Here is a 16,144-nt window from a genome sequence, read left to right as displayed (position 1 = left end):
TCAGTGCGGTATTTATTAGGCCGCAGCCATAACAGCTGAATTACATTAACTTGTCAGCAAATGAACAGAGTAACAATTATGAACGTTGATGAACTGTACACTGCAAATGAACACGTGAACATGACATAACAACAGCCGCACAGCATATGCCTCTCTATCACCCGCACAATGTGGGGCGCTGTACAAGCTTCCCCGGCTCGCCGGACCCGTCCCGTTCAAGGAGGTGTCCTCTCATCAGCGGTCCGTTGCTGTGAAGCTCATGGCCGAGCGACCTCCCTTCCGCTCCTCGCTATTCTATCCCTCCCCCCCCCTCTCGGGTTGGCCCTCCTCTCCTCCCCCCTCCCCCCTTTCCTCTTTGCAACGGCTTTCGGCTGATTTGTCTTCGCTCCTCCCTACCTAGGATCGGAGCTTATTCATACTTGCTATTTACTTGTTTTGTAATGTTTTTAATTCCCCTTTTATCAAGCCGCGTTAGGTTTTTTTTTTTTTTTTAATCACCGGCCACTGTGATAAAAGCTCCGACGCTCATAGGAATTCTATGAGCATCGGAGCTTTCACCGCAGCATCCAGCGATAAAAACCCAACCTGAACTCTGACAATCTCCGCCTGTTCTGATGGTTAGTTGTTTCGTGCTCTGTATAATGAAAATGCTGTATCAGCTGCTCTGTTTGTTTGTACTTTGACGTTCAATAAACTGTTTTGAAAAGAAAAAAAAAAAACCCCTAACACGGCTTGATAAACGGGGGCCTTAGTGTGTGAGAACTTCTGTGAATGCATTTTCTTTTTAATTAACTGTAGTTCTTTTTTTTTTTTTCCTAAATATTAACCAGGCAATATTCAGCAGGTTGCAGGCAGTGTGGTGATCGCTTGCCAATGACGTTGACCCTGAATAATCAAAGCTGGGCCATTTCCGGCGAGTCGCATTGAATATGCAGGTTTTCACTTGGCCAGTCAGTCCTGAATATAACATAACATAACATTTTATATTCCGCAAAACCTTTCAGATCCTTGTGGTTAACAATTAAAGAGAAGCTGATACATTAACAGCGAACTACAGATAATCTTAACAAATTAGTCTTTACAAGGCTTTGTTTACATGAGTTGTCATAGAAACTTACTGAACAAACGAGACTTTAATAATTTTCTAAAATTCATATAAGATGTTGAAGTAATGAAAGCTGGCGGAAAATCGAATCCCAAAGAGATGATTGATAAGATAGCAATCGATTATGATGTCTTTTATAGTGATAACCCCTAACAGAGGGGAATTCAAATAAAACTGAGATACATGCAGTGGATTTTCAATTAGGAAAATTAAAATGTTCTACTAAATAGCTAGGAGCCAAACCATGTAAAACTTTAAAATATAAACAACCTAGCTTAAAAAGCACTCTGGCCTCAACAGGGAGCCAATGCAAAATTCTGTACAGTCGACTCCGTTTACGTGCAAGGCCTATGGACCGGACCGCTTCGTGCACTTAATCGGAGTACCACTTTTTAGTTATGAAAAATCACAGTCCGCGCAGAATTAAATTTAAAGTAAAGAAAGTCAGCACATATGTGAGATTTGAGCCAAAGGTGCTTAGCACAGCAGGTATGAGCTCAACAACGGGACTTATCTATGAAAGCTTTGCTTGACAGAAACCTCCTCCTCCAGAACCTTGGGAAGAAATAATCTTTGGTTCACTCCAGAACTCTTTCTTATCAGATGCCATCTTCACTGAGCTGAGTGACACTGGTGCTTTCGCCGCACACTATCATCCTCTAAAACAGGGGTGCCCGCACTTTTTTGGCTTGCAAACTACTTTTAAAATGACCAAGTCAAAATGATCTACCAACAATAAAATTTAAAAAAAAACACAAAGCACACTGGTCAAGGCAGATGACTTTAAAATATGCAATGTCACCTCAGTAACAACTATAGAAAAATATACAAATATACCCCCTCCTTTTTTACTAAACCACGATAGCGGTTTTTAGTGCAGGGAGCTGCGCTGAATGCCCTGCACTGCTCTTGATGCTCATAGGCTCCCTGCGCTAAAAAACGCTATTGCGGTTTAGTAAAAGGGGGCCATAGTGCAAAATATAGACAGCAGATATAAATTCTCAAAACTGACACATTTTGATCACTCAATTGAAAATAAAATCATTTTTCCTACCTTTGTTGTCTGGTGATTTCATGAGTCTCTGGTTGCACTTTCTTCTGACTGCGCATCTAATATTTCTTCCCTTCTTTCTGTCTCCTGCATGCTTCTTCTCCTCCAGACCTCATTCCATTCCCCAACCAACATCTCTGTCCTTCCATGAGTCCAACTTTTCTTCCTCTCTCTCTCTCTCCCTGCCTGCCCCACTCCATTCCCTCTCCAAACTTTTTCTACCTCTCTCCTTGCCCCCTCTCCTTTCTTTCTTTCTCTCTCCCTGCCCCCATTTCTTTCTTTCTGTCTCCCTGTGTCTTTCTGTGTCCCTGTTCTGGCTCCCTTTCTGTCTCCCATTTATTTCTCTCTGTCTGTCCTTTCTTTCTCCCAAGCCACCGCCAGGGCCGTTGTCTGGGAACAGGCCCCCAAGCCACCATCACCATCTTGGAACAGGTCCCCAAGCTGCCTTTGATGCCGAGTTCTCCCTGTTCCCCGACGCCACAACAGGCCAGTAGCGACTGTAAAAGCGCTGGGCCTACCAACCTTCCCCCTGACGTCAATTCTGAAATCGGAGAGGAAGTTCCGGGCCAGCCAGGCAGCGATTGGCTGGCCCAGAACTTCCTCTATGATGTCAGAATTGACGTCAGAGGAAGGGGGGAAGGCTGGTGTGCCCGGTACTTCTGCAGTCACTTCTGGCCTGTTACAGCATCGGGGAAGCAGAGAGAACGCGAAGGCAATGCGAGTCTATCGCGGAGCCTGGGCTGGGCTCCGCGATTGACTCGCATTGCCTTTGCGATCTACGGGTCGATCGCTATCGACCTTTTGAGCACCCCTGCTCTAAAATTTATAAGGAACAAGCTACACTCTTTAAGTCCAAAATCCAAAGGCCAAAAATAGCAATATCTCTCTAAGTGCATGGCCAAAGCCTGCAATTCCTCAACATTATACTCTATTCTTAAGAAAGGAGATTTACTGACTATAATAACTGGAGAGGGATTGTTCTGTTATCTGTACCTGAAAAAGTTTACAGTTGAATGATTCTTAATCGGCTTAAGGTTCAAGTGGACGATTTACTCTGAGAAGAACAAGCAGGGTTCAGGTGCAGATTAAATTTTCACATTAGAAATATTTTTTGAGTTAAAAAAAAATCCCCATATCTATAAATTCTATGCATTTTGAAAAAGCATTCAATAATCTCAAGAGAGATGCTATGTTCATCAATTATTGAAAACCTGTTTGAGAGACACCTCAGAGTGTGGCAGAGTGGAAGACGGTTGCTAAAAGCAGAGTTAGTTGACAATTATAAGGAGATTATGGACGATATCCCTATGATAAATGCTCCAAAACTATCACATGCATTGCTCTTACTCTTCTCCTCACTAGCACTGGCTCCTTCCCTGTAATTTAACCTGACATTTAGGCCAGTCATTCTGAAATCTTTCCTGGGGGACCGCTAGTCAGTCGGGGTTTTAATATATTCCTAATGAATATGCATGAGAGGGATTTGCATATTACGAAGGTTACAGGCATGCAAATCTGTCATGCATATTCATTAGGAATATACTGAAAACCCAACTGACTGGTGGTCCATCAGGACAGGATTGAAAAACAGCAATCTAGGCCATTTCTTTAGCTTTTTACCCCCTACCAAAATTACCATGTTTCCTCTTCAACTTTTCTCTAGTCCTGTTTCAGCATTACCTTGGCCCTTCATCGTCCCATCGTCCCACCATTGCTTCCTAAGTTCTCAGCCCCCTGATCTTTCACACTGTCTCCACACCCCCTCCAGACACAATTTACCATTTGTCCCTTTCCCTCCATTTCATTACAGACTTTTCTCTCTTTGTCTCGTTCTCCCACCCACTCAGTTATATGTTGAGCTATCCACTCTTTCATTTAATACAGTCTTGCCCCTTCCTTCTAATCTAATCTAATCCTTAGGTTTGTATACCGCATCATCTCCACGTTCGTAGAGCTCGACGCGGTTTACAGTAGGAGAAATAGGAAGGAACTACAACAGAGGGTTAGAGGTAGAAGTGTGAAGAAAATTTAGAGGATTTGAGATGCCAAGATATAAGAGTTTCTTTGATTCCTAAGTTGGAGGGAGACTTACATTTTTTGAGAAAAGCCAGGTTTTCAGATGTTTGCGGAAAACTTGGAGAGAGCTCAAGTTCCAAAGAGGGGAGGTAAGGTTGTTCCAGAGCTCAGTGATTTTGAAGTGAAGGGAGGTCCCTAGCTTTCCTGTGTGGGAAATGCCTTTTAGCGAGAGGAATGATAGTTTTAATTTGTGGGAGGATCTGGTGGTATTAGGGTTTGAGGAATTCCAAGAAAGAGGGATAAATGGAGGGAGGATACCATATAGGATTTTGAAAGTTAAACAGGCGCATTTATAGTGGACCCTGGCAATTATCCCTTACCCCTTCCCTCTCTCTCTTTAGAAATTCTTCTTATCATCTGTTCTCCCTCTCCCTCATTAACTTATAATATTGTGAACAATGAGTAGTGATTAAATTTGCAGATGACACAAAACTAGTGAAAGTTGTTAAATTGCATGCAAACTGCATAGAATTACAGGAGAACTGTGAGAGAATAGAAGTCTGGCTATCCAAATCACAGAAGTACTTCATTGTAGAAAGTGCAAAGTGATGCACATTTGGAAGAGTAACCCAAATTATAGCTATATAATGCTAGATTCCACATTAGGGGTCACTACCAAGGAGAAGGAGTTAGGTGTAATTGTGAAGAATAAGTTGGCATCTTCTACTCAGTCTGTTGAGGCAGACAAAAAGCAAGTAGAACGTTAGGAATTATTTGGACAATGTTAAAATGCCTCCGTATTGCTGCATGGTGATACCAAATCTTGAGAACTGTTTTTCTAAGCTGAGTAAGAGTCTTCAACCTACAGTTCAGCCAGTGGGGGAGTGCCGTGATAGTGATACCACCAAGTGCCGCCAAACGTGGCACTTGGGATCGCTATTGTGGCAGGAGAAAGCCAATCACGCCTGCTGCGATCCAGCCCTCCCCTCCCCCCCACGATCGGATCGGGCAGGAGGGAGCCCAAGCCCTCCTGCCCCATCGAAACCCCACCCGCCCAACACAATCAGGGCAGGAGGGAGCCCATGTCCTCCTTCCCTGCCAAAACCCCCTACCCTCCACCCCCACTAAGATACGGGCAGGAGGGATCCCAGGCCCTCCTGCCCTCGACGCCCCCCACGATCGCCCCCCTAAGTCCCCGATCGGCCCGCCAAACCCCCCCCCACTCCGACCCCAAGACACCCCCCTTAACCTTAAGAAAAGTTGGCCGACGGACGGGTCCAAGCCCGTCCATCCAGCGGGCCCGCCATCCTCAGAATGGCGGATCTTATGGCCTGATTGGCCCAGGCGCCTCAAGCCCTGCCCATAGGTAGGGCCTTAGGCACATGGGCCAACTGGAATTGGCCCAGTTGCCTTAGGCTCCTCCTGTGGGTGGGGTCTTAGGCACATGGGCTGGAGGGCTTGGGCTCCCTCCTGTCCCAATTGTGTCAGGAGGGTGGGGTTTTAGTGGGGCGGGAGGGCTTGGGCTTGGGGGGGGGGTTGGATCACAGCAGGAGAGATTGGCTATCTCTCCTGCCATGATAGCGATCCCAAGTGCTGCCTTTGGAGGTACTTGGTGGTATCGCTGTCATGGCAGGGGAGATGAGCTATATCTCCTACCACGATCATTGCTGGGGGGGGGGGGGGGGTGGATTCTGTAACCGGTGTTGTTTTTGACAGACACCGGCTACAAAATCCAGCTTTTAGGCGAAGGCTGGCTTTGGGCGTTTGGGACTTACGCTTTTTTTGGTTTATTATATATCTTAAGTGTAGATGTAGTGGTTTAAACAGCTGAACGTAGAGGCAGGCCATTATAAAAAAAACAAACCTCCTTTTGGATGTTTTTTTTTTGAGAATGGACATTTTCCCTGCTTCTACTTTCAACGTTTAGGGCCTTAGGCAAAAAGGGGACTTAGATTTTTTTTGATTATGCCCTTCCACGCATTTAACAATTAAAATGGGGAACAATTAACATACTTGTTAATGACAAGACGTAACATACATTGTTTTGAGCTTAGCACTGATTTTGAACCCTGGCTCATAAATTAAGCTCATAATACCACTTTTTTACAAAGCTGCGCTAGTGGCTGCCGCGTGGCAAAAGCCCCAAAGCCCTTTAAATGTCTGTGGACTTCAGGGCAGTTACTACAGTGGCCCAGAGAACTAGGCAAATACAGTAAAACCTTGGATTTCGAGTAATTTGGTGTGTGAGTGTTTTGCAAGACGAGCAAAACATTTTATTAAATTTTAACTTGATAAACGAGCACGGTCTTGCAGTCTCAGTACCTCCTATACGTGCGTCATGTCATCACAACTGAGCCAATGGTTCTTCTCTGTTTGATGCTGCGATGTCTTGCAATACAAGTACGCACTGTATACGCGCATCACGTCATTACAACTGAGCCATTGATTCTGCTTTCTCTCTGACGCTGCAGGAGTGTAATAACTGTTCTATAGTATTTTGTATTAAAGTTTTTGGGTTGTGGAACGAATCGTCTAAGTTTCCATTATTTCTTGTGGGGAAATTCACTTTGATATACGAGTGCTTTGGATTACAAGCATGCTTCTGGAATGAATTATGCTAGCAAACCAAGGTTTTACTGTATATGGCAGGACTAACTTTATAAGTACATTGGTTAAGATCTTAAATTACCCCGGAGAAACTGTTTTGGTTAAGTATGGGGATGGGCCCTGTTGGGACTTTGTGGGGGGCAAAGGACCTTTGGGCATGTATGGTGGGATTGTCCCAAGATTATGATTTTTTTGGAAGATGGTACATACATTGGTATCTACCATTTTGCGTTCTCCTGTTTCATTTAAAATGGATGTTGTTCTGCTTAATAAGCCTGCCCTGGGATTGGAGCGCAACCAAGCTCACTGAATAGCACTGGTTACTACGGCAGCCAGGCTCTGTGTGGCATCTTTCTGGAAACAGTCTCATCATCTTCCTACACAATCTGATCTACTCCTCAAGCTTGATCACATTTATTTGATGTCTAATTTGACTGCATCACGCACAGACACTTGTGGTTCCTTTCACTATATTTGGCTTCCTTATGGTCGTTGGAGAGGTATTCCATAACGGCTCTGGGACATTGCTTGTTGGCTGTTTTTCCTACTCTTGGACCACTTGTTCAAGTTTCAAGTTTAATCATGGCTTGATATACCGACCATCACATGTACCTGGACGGTTTACAATATTAAAAATTAGAAAGATCTAATATAATTTGTGATTTAGGTGCGATAAAATAAAAAGAGACTGATTGGAAATGAGAGGTTTTGGGGGATAGGGAAGTTTTAATTACAATGATAAATAAAAATAAAAGGGAGGGGAGAGGGATGGGGAGTAACGAGAGAGAAACAGGGATATCGCTTCTTAAAAGCTTTTTTTTCACCTCCCCACCCCACACTTATTTCTCACTTATTGGTCGGCATCTTTAAAGAGAAATGTTTTGAGATTTGTTTTAAATTTATTTAGGGAATTTTTCATTGCGAAGATAAAATGCCATTGCATTCCAGAGCGAGGGGTCCACTTAGTGGGTGGGGATGTTGCATTACTATGTTTGGGGAGGCATATTGTTTGTTGGCATTCAGCCTGTGTATATTTTCGTGCTTTCTTGAATAAAAGTGTTTAAAACCTAAAAAAAAAAAGATCTTAAATTGGAAAAAAAAAAACCTCAAAACAACCTACGTTTGGCTGAAAATAGATCATGAATTCAAGAGCCTAACCTAGGAGCCCAGCTATTTTTTTTTTTTTTTTTTGATGCGGTACCAGGACCCACTATGTTAATTTCATGAAAGCATCTACTAACAGGCTCTGAAACCAACTCCCGTTTGCCTCTATTATTCAGTAGAGAGTGCTGCATATGGGCTCCAAGTTCACAGCCGTGTATCATCCCCATCATGCCAGATCAAATTAGCTCCCATCACTTTGACAGCATGATGACATTTATTTTCATGTTAAATATCTGTGTTGATGGTCTTCTGTTGTTCGAAAACCTGAATTTGTTTTCCAATATGCTACCGTGTGCATATGCTATAATTACTAGACATCATTTTGCTAGGAATTCAATTTTTCACTCCTAGGCCTATAAAAAATATAGCAAACGGTATTTTTTCAGTAATAACATAGTAAAAGATAGTAGATGAAGACCAAAATGAGGACACTTTAGGAAGATGCATGCATAAATTATCATATGGAACCAACATAAAATTATAATATGGAACCACTTTCTTCTGAACAGTAAAGCAATATCAAATTTAATAAAATATAAAACATTAGCAATGTCCTCTTTTATTTTCCTTGAAAACTAAAGTGTGTGTGTGTGTGTCGGGGGAGGGGGGTATACTAAGATGCACCTAGTCCCCACACTAATAATAATAATAATAATTTTAGTTTTCTATACCGCCATAGTCTTGCGACTTCTAGGCGATTCACAATGAAGAATAGCTGTAGTCAGCGAATTACAGTGTATAAATAGATAAGAGGTCACTGAGCGGTCAGTGATTACAAGGGCAAATTGGTTAGAAGAAAAATATACATAGGTTACAGTATAAGAATTAACTTTTTACATATTACATTGAAAATGATCGGAAACCAGCGAATAGCTGGTTACAATTCTGAAGAGGACATTATAGCAGTCAGAGAATATAGGGTACCTATAATGAGGAAAATAAGAATTCAGGGTGATGTGTGATAGCTTTGATCGGGGGGAGAAAGTCTGGCTAGGACATGAATTTTTTAAACAGAGTGGTCTTTAATTCTTTCCGGAAGACGCTGTAGGTCAACCTAGCGACATCAATGAAGTAGCCTAGCCAAGATTGCTGTCTACCAGCTTGAAACTTGAATGTTCTGTCCAGGAAGGTTCGATATCTGCAGCCTGCGATTTTCGGGTATGCAAAGAGGTTACGGTTTCTGGTAGACCTAGTGGAGGAGTAGAATTCGAAATAAGGTAGAAGATAATTGGGGGCCATTCCCCAGATTAGTCTGTAGCAAAAGCAGGAGAATTTGAATAGAATTTGTGCCTCAATTGGTAACCAGTGTAGCATTCTCCACCATCCCCCCACCTTTAGTTTTCAAGCAATTGGCTGAGTTGCGAGCTTGCTCAGTGAAGTAATGTGAATGATGGTAGATGCAGATCCTGAATAAAACGGACTCCCATAGTAGGTGACTCTGGACAGTACAGACTTTAGTGATTAGCGTAGGCTGGCCTGCATCAAGCTGGGTCAAAGACAGAAGTCAGCGAGGTCCCAAGTTAAACTTGTCCTACCTGACTGTCATGGCTGCAGTTCACAGATACATGGTGGAGGCATATGCAGTTCACTGTTGCTGGGCCCCGAGGTTTTATACCTCCTGGATCATGCCCTCCTAGCTCCATGGCCCGCATAAATAGCAGGTCTATCTTTGGCTGTTATAACTTATAACCTGATCAATATTGACTGAGCTGGTTATATCAAAAGTAGCTATCTTTTGTACAACGCTTTGTAATTTGGAAAAGCGTTCAATCAAATAATATGAATAAACTTGAAACTAGAGAAAATGGAAATTCAGTGCTGGTCACCTGATACAGCTCGACATTAAATTTCTGGGTGCTTCGCCAACCACAGAAGTCAGTCCGGCTAACTCCCGCAGTCAGAATATCAACCCCTTTATGCATTGTAGACAGTAAATTTGTAGTATTGTACTTAGAAAAGTATGTTTTTTACAGGCATCAACTCTTGCATAAATAGTGAAAAGAGAATCCAAACCATGGACCTGCCACTATGCAGCTCATGCTGGGCTCCAGACAGAATAGCTGTTAAAACTCAAAACAGCAGTGGTATGACTTCAATGTGCTTCTAATCAAGCATCACAAAAATGACTCAAAAATGGGGGTCTCAGTTATTTTTGAGTCATCCCCAGATGTGTACCCATGCCCCTCTCCCGGACCTATTGCAGGCCTCCCCCAGGCCTGCAGTGAACCCTGGTGGTCCAGCAGTGAGCCAGGGCAGGACCGACCCCTCCTGTGTCCTGTCCAAGCCAGCTCCACACCAAACCACCTCCCCCCAACACCTTGCAAAGGCCTAACTTGCATACCCTGGTGGTCCAGCAATGAATTGGGGGCAGGAACAAGTCTCCTACAGTCCTGCCCTTTGCAACAATCCTCCTACAGTCCTGCCCTTTGCAGAGTTGCTAATGAAAATGGCTGTTGTGAGTTTCCACAGTCTCATGAGGTTGCCATGAGAACTTTGTCTTGAATCCCCGGAGGTTGCTTTCCCCTATAACAGCCTCTGGAAGAGCATTCCAGATTTCTACCACTCTCTGAGTGAAGAAGAACTTCCTTTTGTTTGTACGGAATCGATCCCTTTTTAACTTTAGAGAGACAACTGAAAACCTTTTTATTTCATGATTATGTATTTGCAGTCAATCTTTTGTAAACCGCAAAGAACTCATTGGCATTTGAGGTCTAGAAATGGATTTTGCTAAATTACATGTGTAAATAAGTAATCGCATGCAGATTCAGAATAATAAATTTTTTCAGGTGACGTTATTAACCAATTTGTTAGATATTCGTTGAAATAAACTGCACCACAACACTGAACAAGTACCTTAGCATAAACAAAGAAAAAGAATATGATGGTAAATGTCTGCCATAAGGCCCATCTAGTCTGTACAAATTTCTACTGGTTGTGATATTTCAAATAGTTTTAGCACTTCACCCTTTCATTATTAAGGATCCGCTGTACTTACCCTATGCTTTCTTCAATTCTGACACTCTGGTACAGATTCTAGACAACTGCCTGATGTTAGCTGCCCATACTAAGCTGTATAAAAAGAATAAGGACTTCAGGGAATGGTCGCATACTCACTTCCTGGACTACTCACACTATGCACACTGGTGACTGGAACACCTGGCCCTGGGAAAAAAAAGAGAGCAAAGGGCAGAATGAATCGTGGGTTAGTCGCTTCAGGTTTTATAAGCTCCAAGGAGGTACAGTCCAGTCTTGATTAGCCTAACCTTCTCTAATCTGACCATCTAGGATATGCAGTGGAGCTCAGAATGGTTTACATGAATTAATTCAGGTATTCAAGCATAGTAATATATTGGAGATTTTACTACAGAAAGAACAGAGGTTTATTTTTCAATGGGGAACTACAGAACCAATGGGACTGAATAACGAGATAAGAGCAAGTTAGGTTGTCAAGTCTTGTAGTTCGGTTTATTCCTTCCAGAGGGGAGTCGTGGTTTTTGAGCCTAAGCTGCAGTTGTTGTATGATTAACAAATGTGATTACAGGTATGTGTTATACTGATATAATTTTGAAAAGAAAGAGTGGTATTTGATATATAAGTTAAGGTCAGCAAGATAGTGGAATGATGTTTATCTCGTAGAGAGAAAATACAGTGAAAATCCAAAGTGGCTTCAGCTCCTGAGGACGCCTGTGTGGCGAAACGCAAGATTGTGTTGGGCTGGCTTGAACATTGTGTCAGTTGTTATTCAAGAGAGAACAAGATCTTATCACGAAAGCAGGAGTTTAATCCATGAAGCACCAATTTGGCAAGGACATTTTAAATAAAACACTAGACAATGTGGAACTGATTATCCAGGTTTTCGGGGCAACAGGGGCATTTGCCTGGGTTGTCTGTTGAAATAGGTGTTTGTTATAAGTCAGAGGGTGGTATATTTAATATATTTATAATATTTGTGAAAAAAATAAGGTTGATTAATAAATTATTAATGTGTGAATATATGTATTAGTTTTTCTCTTCTTCTAAATGTAAGTTATGTGGTTAAACTAAAAATAGGGGAAGATTTGTATTTGAATACATCCGTTAGCAGTATTGATTGGGATTCCAAGCAATAAATATGCATGAGATAGATTTGCATCTCAAGGAGGTAGTGCATGAAAATCCATCTCATGCATATTCATGGTGGATATCCTGAAAACCTGACCTGACTCAGGCTCTCGAGGACCACAATTGCCTACCTCTATGCTAGGCTATGTGCTAGAAGGCTAAAAAAAAAAAAAAAAAAAATTAAAAAAGGCTATTCAATTCAATTCAAGAGCCTGGACAGGGCCTGGCACTGGATATTTGAAAATAACACTGGGAGCAGGCAGCAAAATGCTCACCACCGGTGGCTGAATATCAGAGGTATGGTAGGGGAGATTTTTTTTTCAAGAAACAACAAACACTATTTTAAAAATAGTGTGCACTCTTTGTAATTAGTACACTGTTTCAACAAAGTATGCACTATTTACAACATGGCCTCTAAAACAAAGAATTATTTTATAAAACCTGAATTAAATGAAAATTCCCACAAATGACATGGAAAAAGGAAACAAGACAATCATTTGGGGGGCGGGATAATGCTATAATCAGGCACCACTTCTTATCACTCTGATGTTCACCTTTCCCTCTGAATGGGATTCTGCCACCTACAGTTCTGCCAGTAGGGGGTGCTGTTTCACTAGCAAATTTCCAATAGTGCCTCGGCAGGACTCTAGGGAACCTGCCGGTCTCTAGTGGCTGAAAACACCATCCTCTACTGGCAGCAGCAGTGCAGTTAGAGGATTCTCACTCAGCTTGAGGGAACCTTGCCAATGCTGCTTGGTGACAGCCCAGTCTAGAACAGCATCTGGGCATCCAGATACCATTATAGAATACTAGCACAACCTGGCATTTGAAGCACCTTACACTTAGGTATATATAGTTACACCAGTCATAGACCTGCTGTAACAGTGAGCACCTAAATATGAGTAACTTACAGTATTTGGTAAGTTAGGTGTGAGCTCCACACATGTCCTGTCCAGGCTCCACCCATCTGTACACCCCCTTTTACTTATGCAGGTAAGTGCTAATTTTCTCTGCATTTAATGCATGCAAAGAGGTATGCACCTGTGAACCACTAACTATAGAATTACACTTCACAAGCATTAATACATGTTGACTTGAGAGCTGTGTAATGTATTTTAGTAATATCTAAGAACATGGAGAGTATTTCAGAGCTAACAGCCATTTAAACCACAAGTTCTCCATATTACTACTACTACTACTGCTATTATTTCTATAGCGCTACCAGATGTACGCAGCACTGTACAGAGTCACAAAGAGAATAGTTCCTGCTCGAAGGAGCTTACAATCTAAAAAGACAAGACAGACAAACAGGATGTCATGGATATAGTTAAAGGGAACGGTTATTCTGCTGGCTGGGTTGGAGGGCAGAGGGGAGTACAGGACAATCAAGCCATTTTGACATCACCGATGAGGTTGGCTCTTATTGGTGGAATGAGGCATTATGACATCACAGTCTTGGCTCTGCTTCCCAAAGACTGAAACTATTCACACTACTACAACTACTACTAAGAATTATTTCTATAGCGCTACCAGCCACACGCAGTGCTTTACAGAATCACAAAGAAGACAGTCCCTGCTTAAAGAGCTTACAGTCTAAACAGACAAACAGGATGTCATGGATACAGTTAAGGGAAATGGTTAATCTGTTTGCTAGGTTGATGGGCAATGGGGATTAGGGTTATGAATTGAAGGCTATATCAAAAAGGTGGGTTTACAGTCTGCCTTTAAACAAGGTAAGGGAAGGGGCTTGGCGGACAAACTCAGGTAATTTATTCCAGACTTAGGGGGCAGCTAGATGAAAGGAACTACCGTATTTTCACGCATATAACGCGCGCGTTATACGTGTTTTTACAAACCGTGCATAACCTTGCGCGGTATACGCGTGAGCACGTTGTACAAAATTTTTTTTACATAGTTCCCCTCCGACGTCCGATTCACCCCCCCCCCCGCAGGACCGCTCGCACCCCCACCCCGAAGGACCGCTCGCACGCACCCGCACCCCCACCCCGAAGGACTGCTTGCACGCGCTCCCACCCGCACCCGCATCCCCACCCTGAAGGACCGCTCGCACGCACTCCCACCCGCACCCGCACCCCCACCCTGAAGGACCGCTCGCACGCACTCCCGTCCTCTTGCCCCAGCCAACCGCGGCACCCCCAACACGATCGGGGCAAAAGGGAGCCCAAGCCCTCTTGCCCCGCCGACTCCCCAACTCCCCGACAATATCGGGCCAGGAGGGAGCCCAAACCCTCCTGGCCACGGCGACCCCCTACCCCATCCCGCACTGCATTACGGGCAGGAGGGATCCCAGGCCCTCCTGCCCTCGACGCATACCCCCACCCCCCAATGACCGCCCTCCCCCAAGAACCTCCGACCGCCCCCCCCAGCCGACCCGCGACCCCCCTGGCCAACCCCCACCCCCCTTCCCCGTACCTTTATGTAGTTGGCCGGACAGACGGGAGCCAAACCCGCCTGTCCGGCAGGCAGCCAACGATGGAATGAGGCCGGATTGGCCCATCCGACCCAAAGCTCCGCCTACTGGTGGGGCCTAAGGCGCCTGAGCCAATCAGAATAGGCACGGGAGCCTTAGGTCCCTCCTGGGGGCGGGGCCTTGGGCACATGGTCGGGTTGGGCCCATGTGCCTCAGGCCCCGCGCCCAGGAGGGACCTAAGGCTCCCGAGCCTATTCTGATTGGCCCAGGCGCCTTAGGCCCCCACCAGTAGGCGGAGCTTTGGGACGGATGGGCCAATCCGGCCTCATTCCATCGTTGGCTGCCTGCCGGACAGGCGGGTTTGGCTCCCGTCTGTCCGGCCAACTACACAAAGGTACGGGGAAGACGGGTGGGGGTGTCGTGGGGGTCGGCCAGGGGGGTCGCGGGTCGGCTGGGGGGGGCGGTCGGAGGGTCTTGGGGGGGCGGTCTTTGGGGGGAGGGGGGTTTGCGTCGAGGGCAGGAGGGCCTGGGATCCCTCCTGCCCGTAATGTAGTGCGGGGTGGGGGTAGGGGGTCGCCGTGGCCAGGAGGGTTTGGGCTCCCTCCTTGCCCGATATTGTCGGGGAGTTGGGGAGTCGGCGGGGCAAGAGGGCTTGGGCTCTCTTTTGCCGCGATCGTGTCGGGGGGGGCAAGAGGGCTTGAGCTCCCTCTTGCCCCGATCGTGTCGGGGGTGCCGCGGTTGGCTGGGGCAAGAGGGCTTGAGCTCCCTCTTGCCCCGATCGTGTCGGGGGTGCCGCGGTTGGCTGGGGCAAGAGGACGGGAGTGCGTGCGAGCGGTCCTTCGGGGTGGGGGTGCGAGCGGTCCTGCGTTGGGGTGAATCGGACGTTGGGGGGGATCAGGTTTTCAGGGTGGGGACAGGACTTCAAGGGGGAGAGGAGAGTCGGGGCGGGCGAAAGGAGAGTCGGGGTGGCCAGAGGAGAGTCGGGGCGGGCGAAAGGAGAGTCGGGCGGCGACGGGAGAGTCGGGCAGCATGCGCTGTATACGGGTGTGCGCGGTATATAAAAATTTCTGTACATAGATTTGTGTTTTTCGCGCGCTATACCCGTGTGCGCGTTTTACACGGGTGCGCGTTATCTATGTGAAAATACGGTAAGTCTGGAATTGGCAGTGGAGGAGAAGGGTACAGCTAAGAGCAGCTGATCTGAGGAACACACAGTCTTCATTAACTTGCTCAAAGAACCAATACAATTTAATTTGCAATCTGATTTACAAAAAGAATGTGTATTTTTCCTATGATAAGTATAATCCAAAAAGCCTGGGCCATTAAAACCTCAGTAACACTATTACGCCTTCTGTTCCTGTATATAATGTATCTCTGTATGTAATAAGCTGCTGTTCTGGGCTCAGTCCTATGTGGCTTGTATTTAAGGAAATGTTTGCAAAGCAATATATTGGTACAGATAATCACTCCGCAGAATGAAACCCAGTCCACTATTCATTTATTTTATCATATCCCACATGTAAAATATATAATCCTCTAAGTTCTTTAAATGATGTTTAAAACTAAAAAGAGGAAATTTGAAAATTAGCCCTATGTTTACATGAGAGTCTGCTTGTAATAATGTACGTTTAAGATGATCCACTTAAAAAAATAAAGAATTATCTCCTTT

At 44.7% G+C, this 16,144-nt stretch overlaps 1 protein-coding gene across 2 annotated transcripts in view; it reads right to left on the bottom strand.

The window, feature by feature from the left end:
- The window catches only part of DPP10 (dipeptidyl peptidase like 10), a 709,461-nt gene that overhangs the window by 53,990 nt on the left and 639,327 nt on the right, over positions 1 to 16,144 (bottom strand). For both annotated transcript variants that reach the window (XM_033946860.1, XM_033946861.1), the window contains exon 17: positions 11,058 to 11,105. In XM_033946860.1, coding sequence (XP_033802751.1) covers positions 11,058 to 11,105 — 48 coding nt within the window. The remainder of the gene's footprint in view (positions 1 to 11,057; positions 11,106 to 16,144) is intronic.

The sequence above is a fragment of the Geotrypetes seraphini genome, chromosome 5 (assembly GCF_902459505.1).
Source record: "Geotrypetes seraphini chromosome 5, aGeoSer1.1, whole genome shotgun sequence".
Taxonomy (NCBI): Eukaryota; Metazoa; Chordata; class Amphibia; order Gymnophiona; family Dermophiidae; genus Geotrypetes; species Geotrypetes seraphini.
Note: the sequence above shows the minus strand (reverse complement) of the source record. Positions and strands in the feature narration are given on the sequence as shown.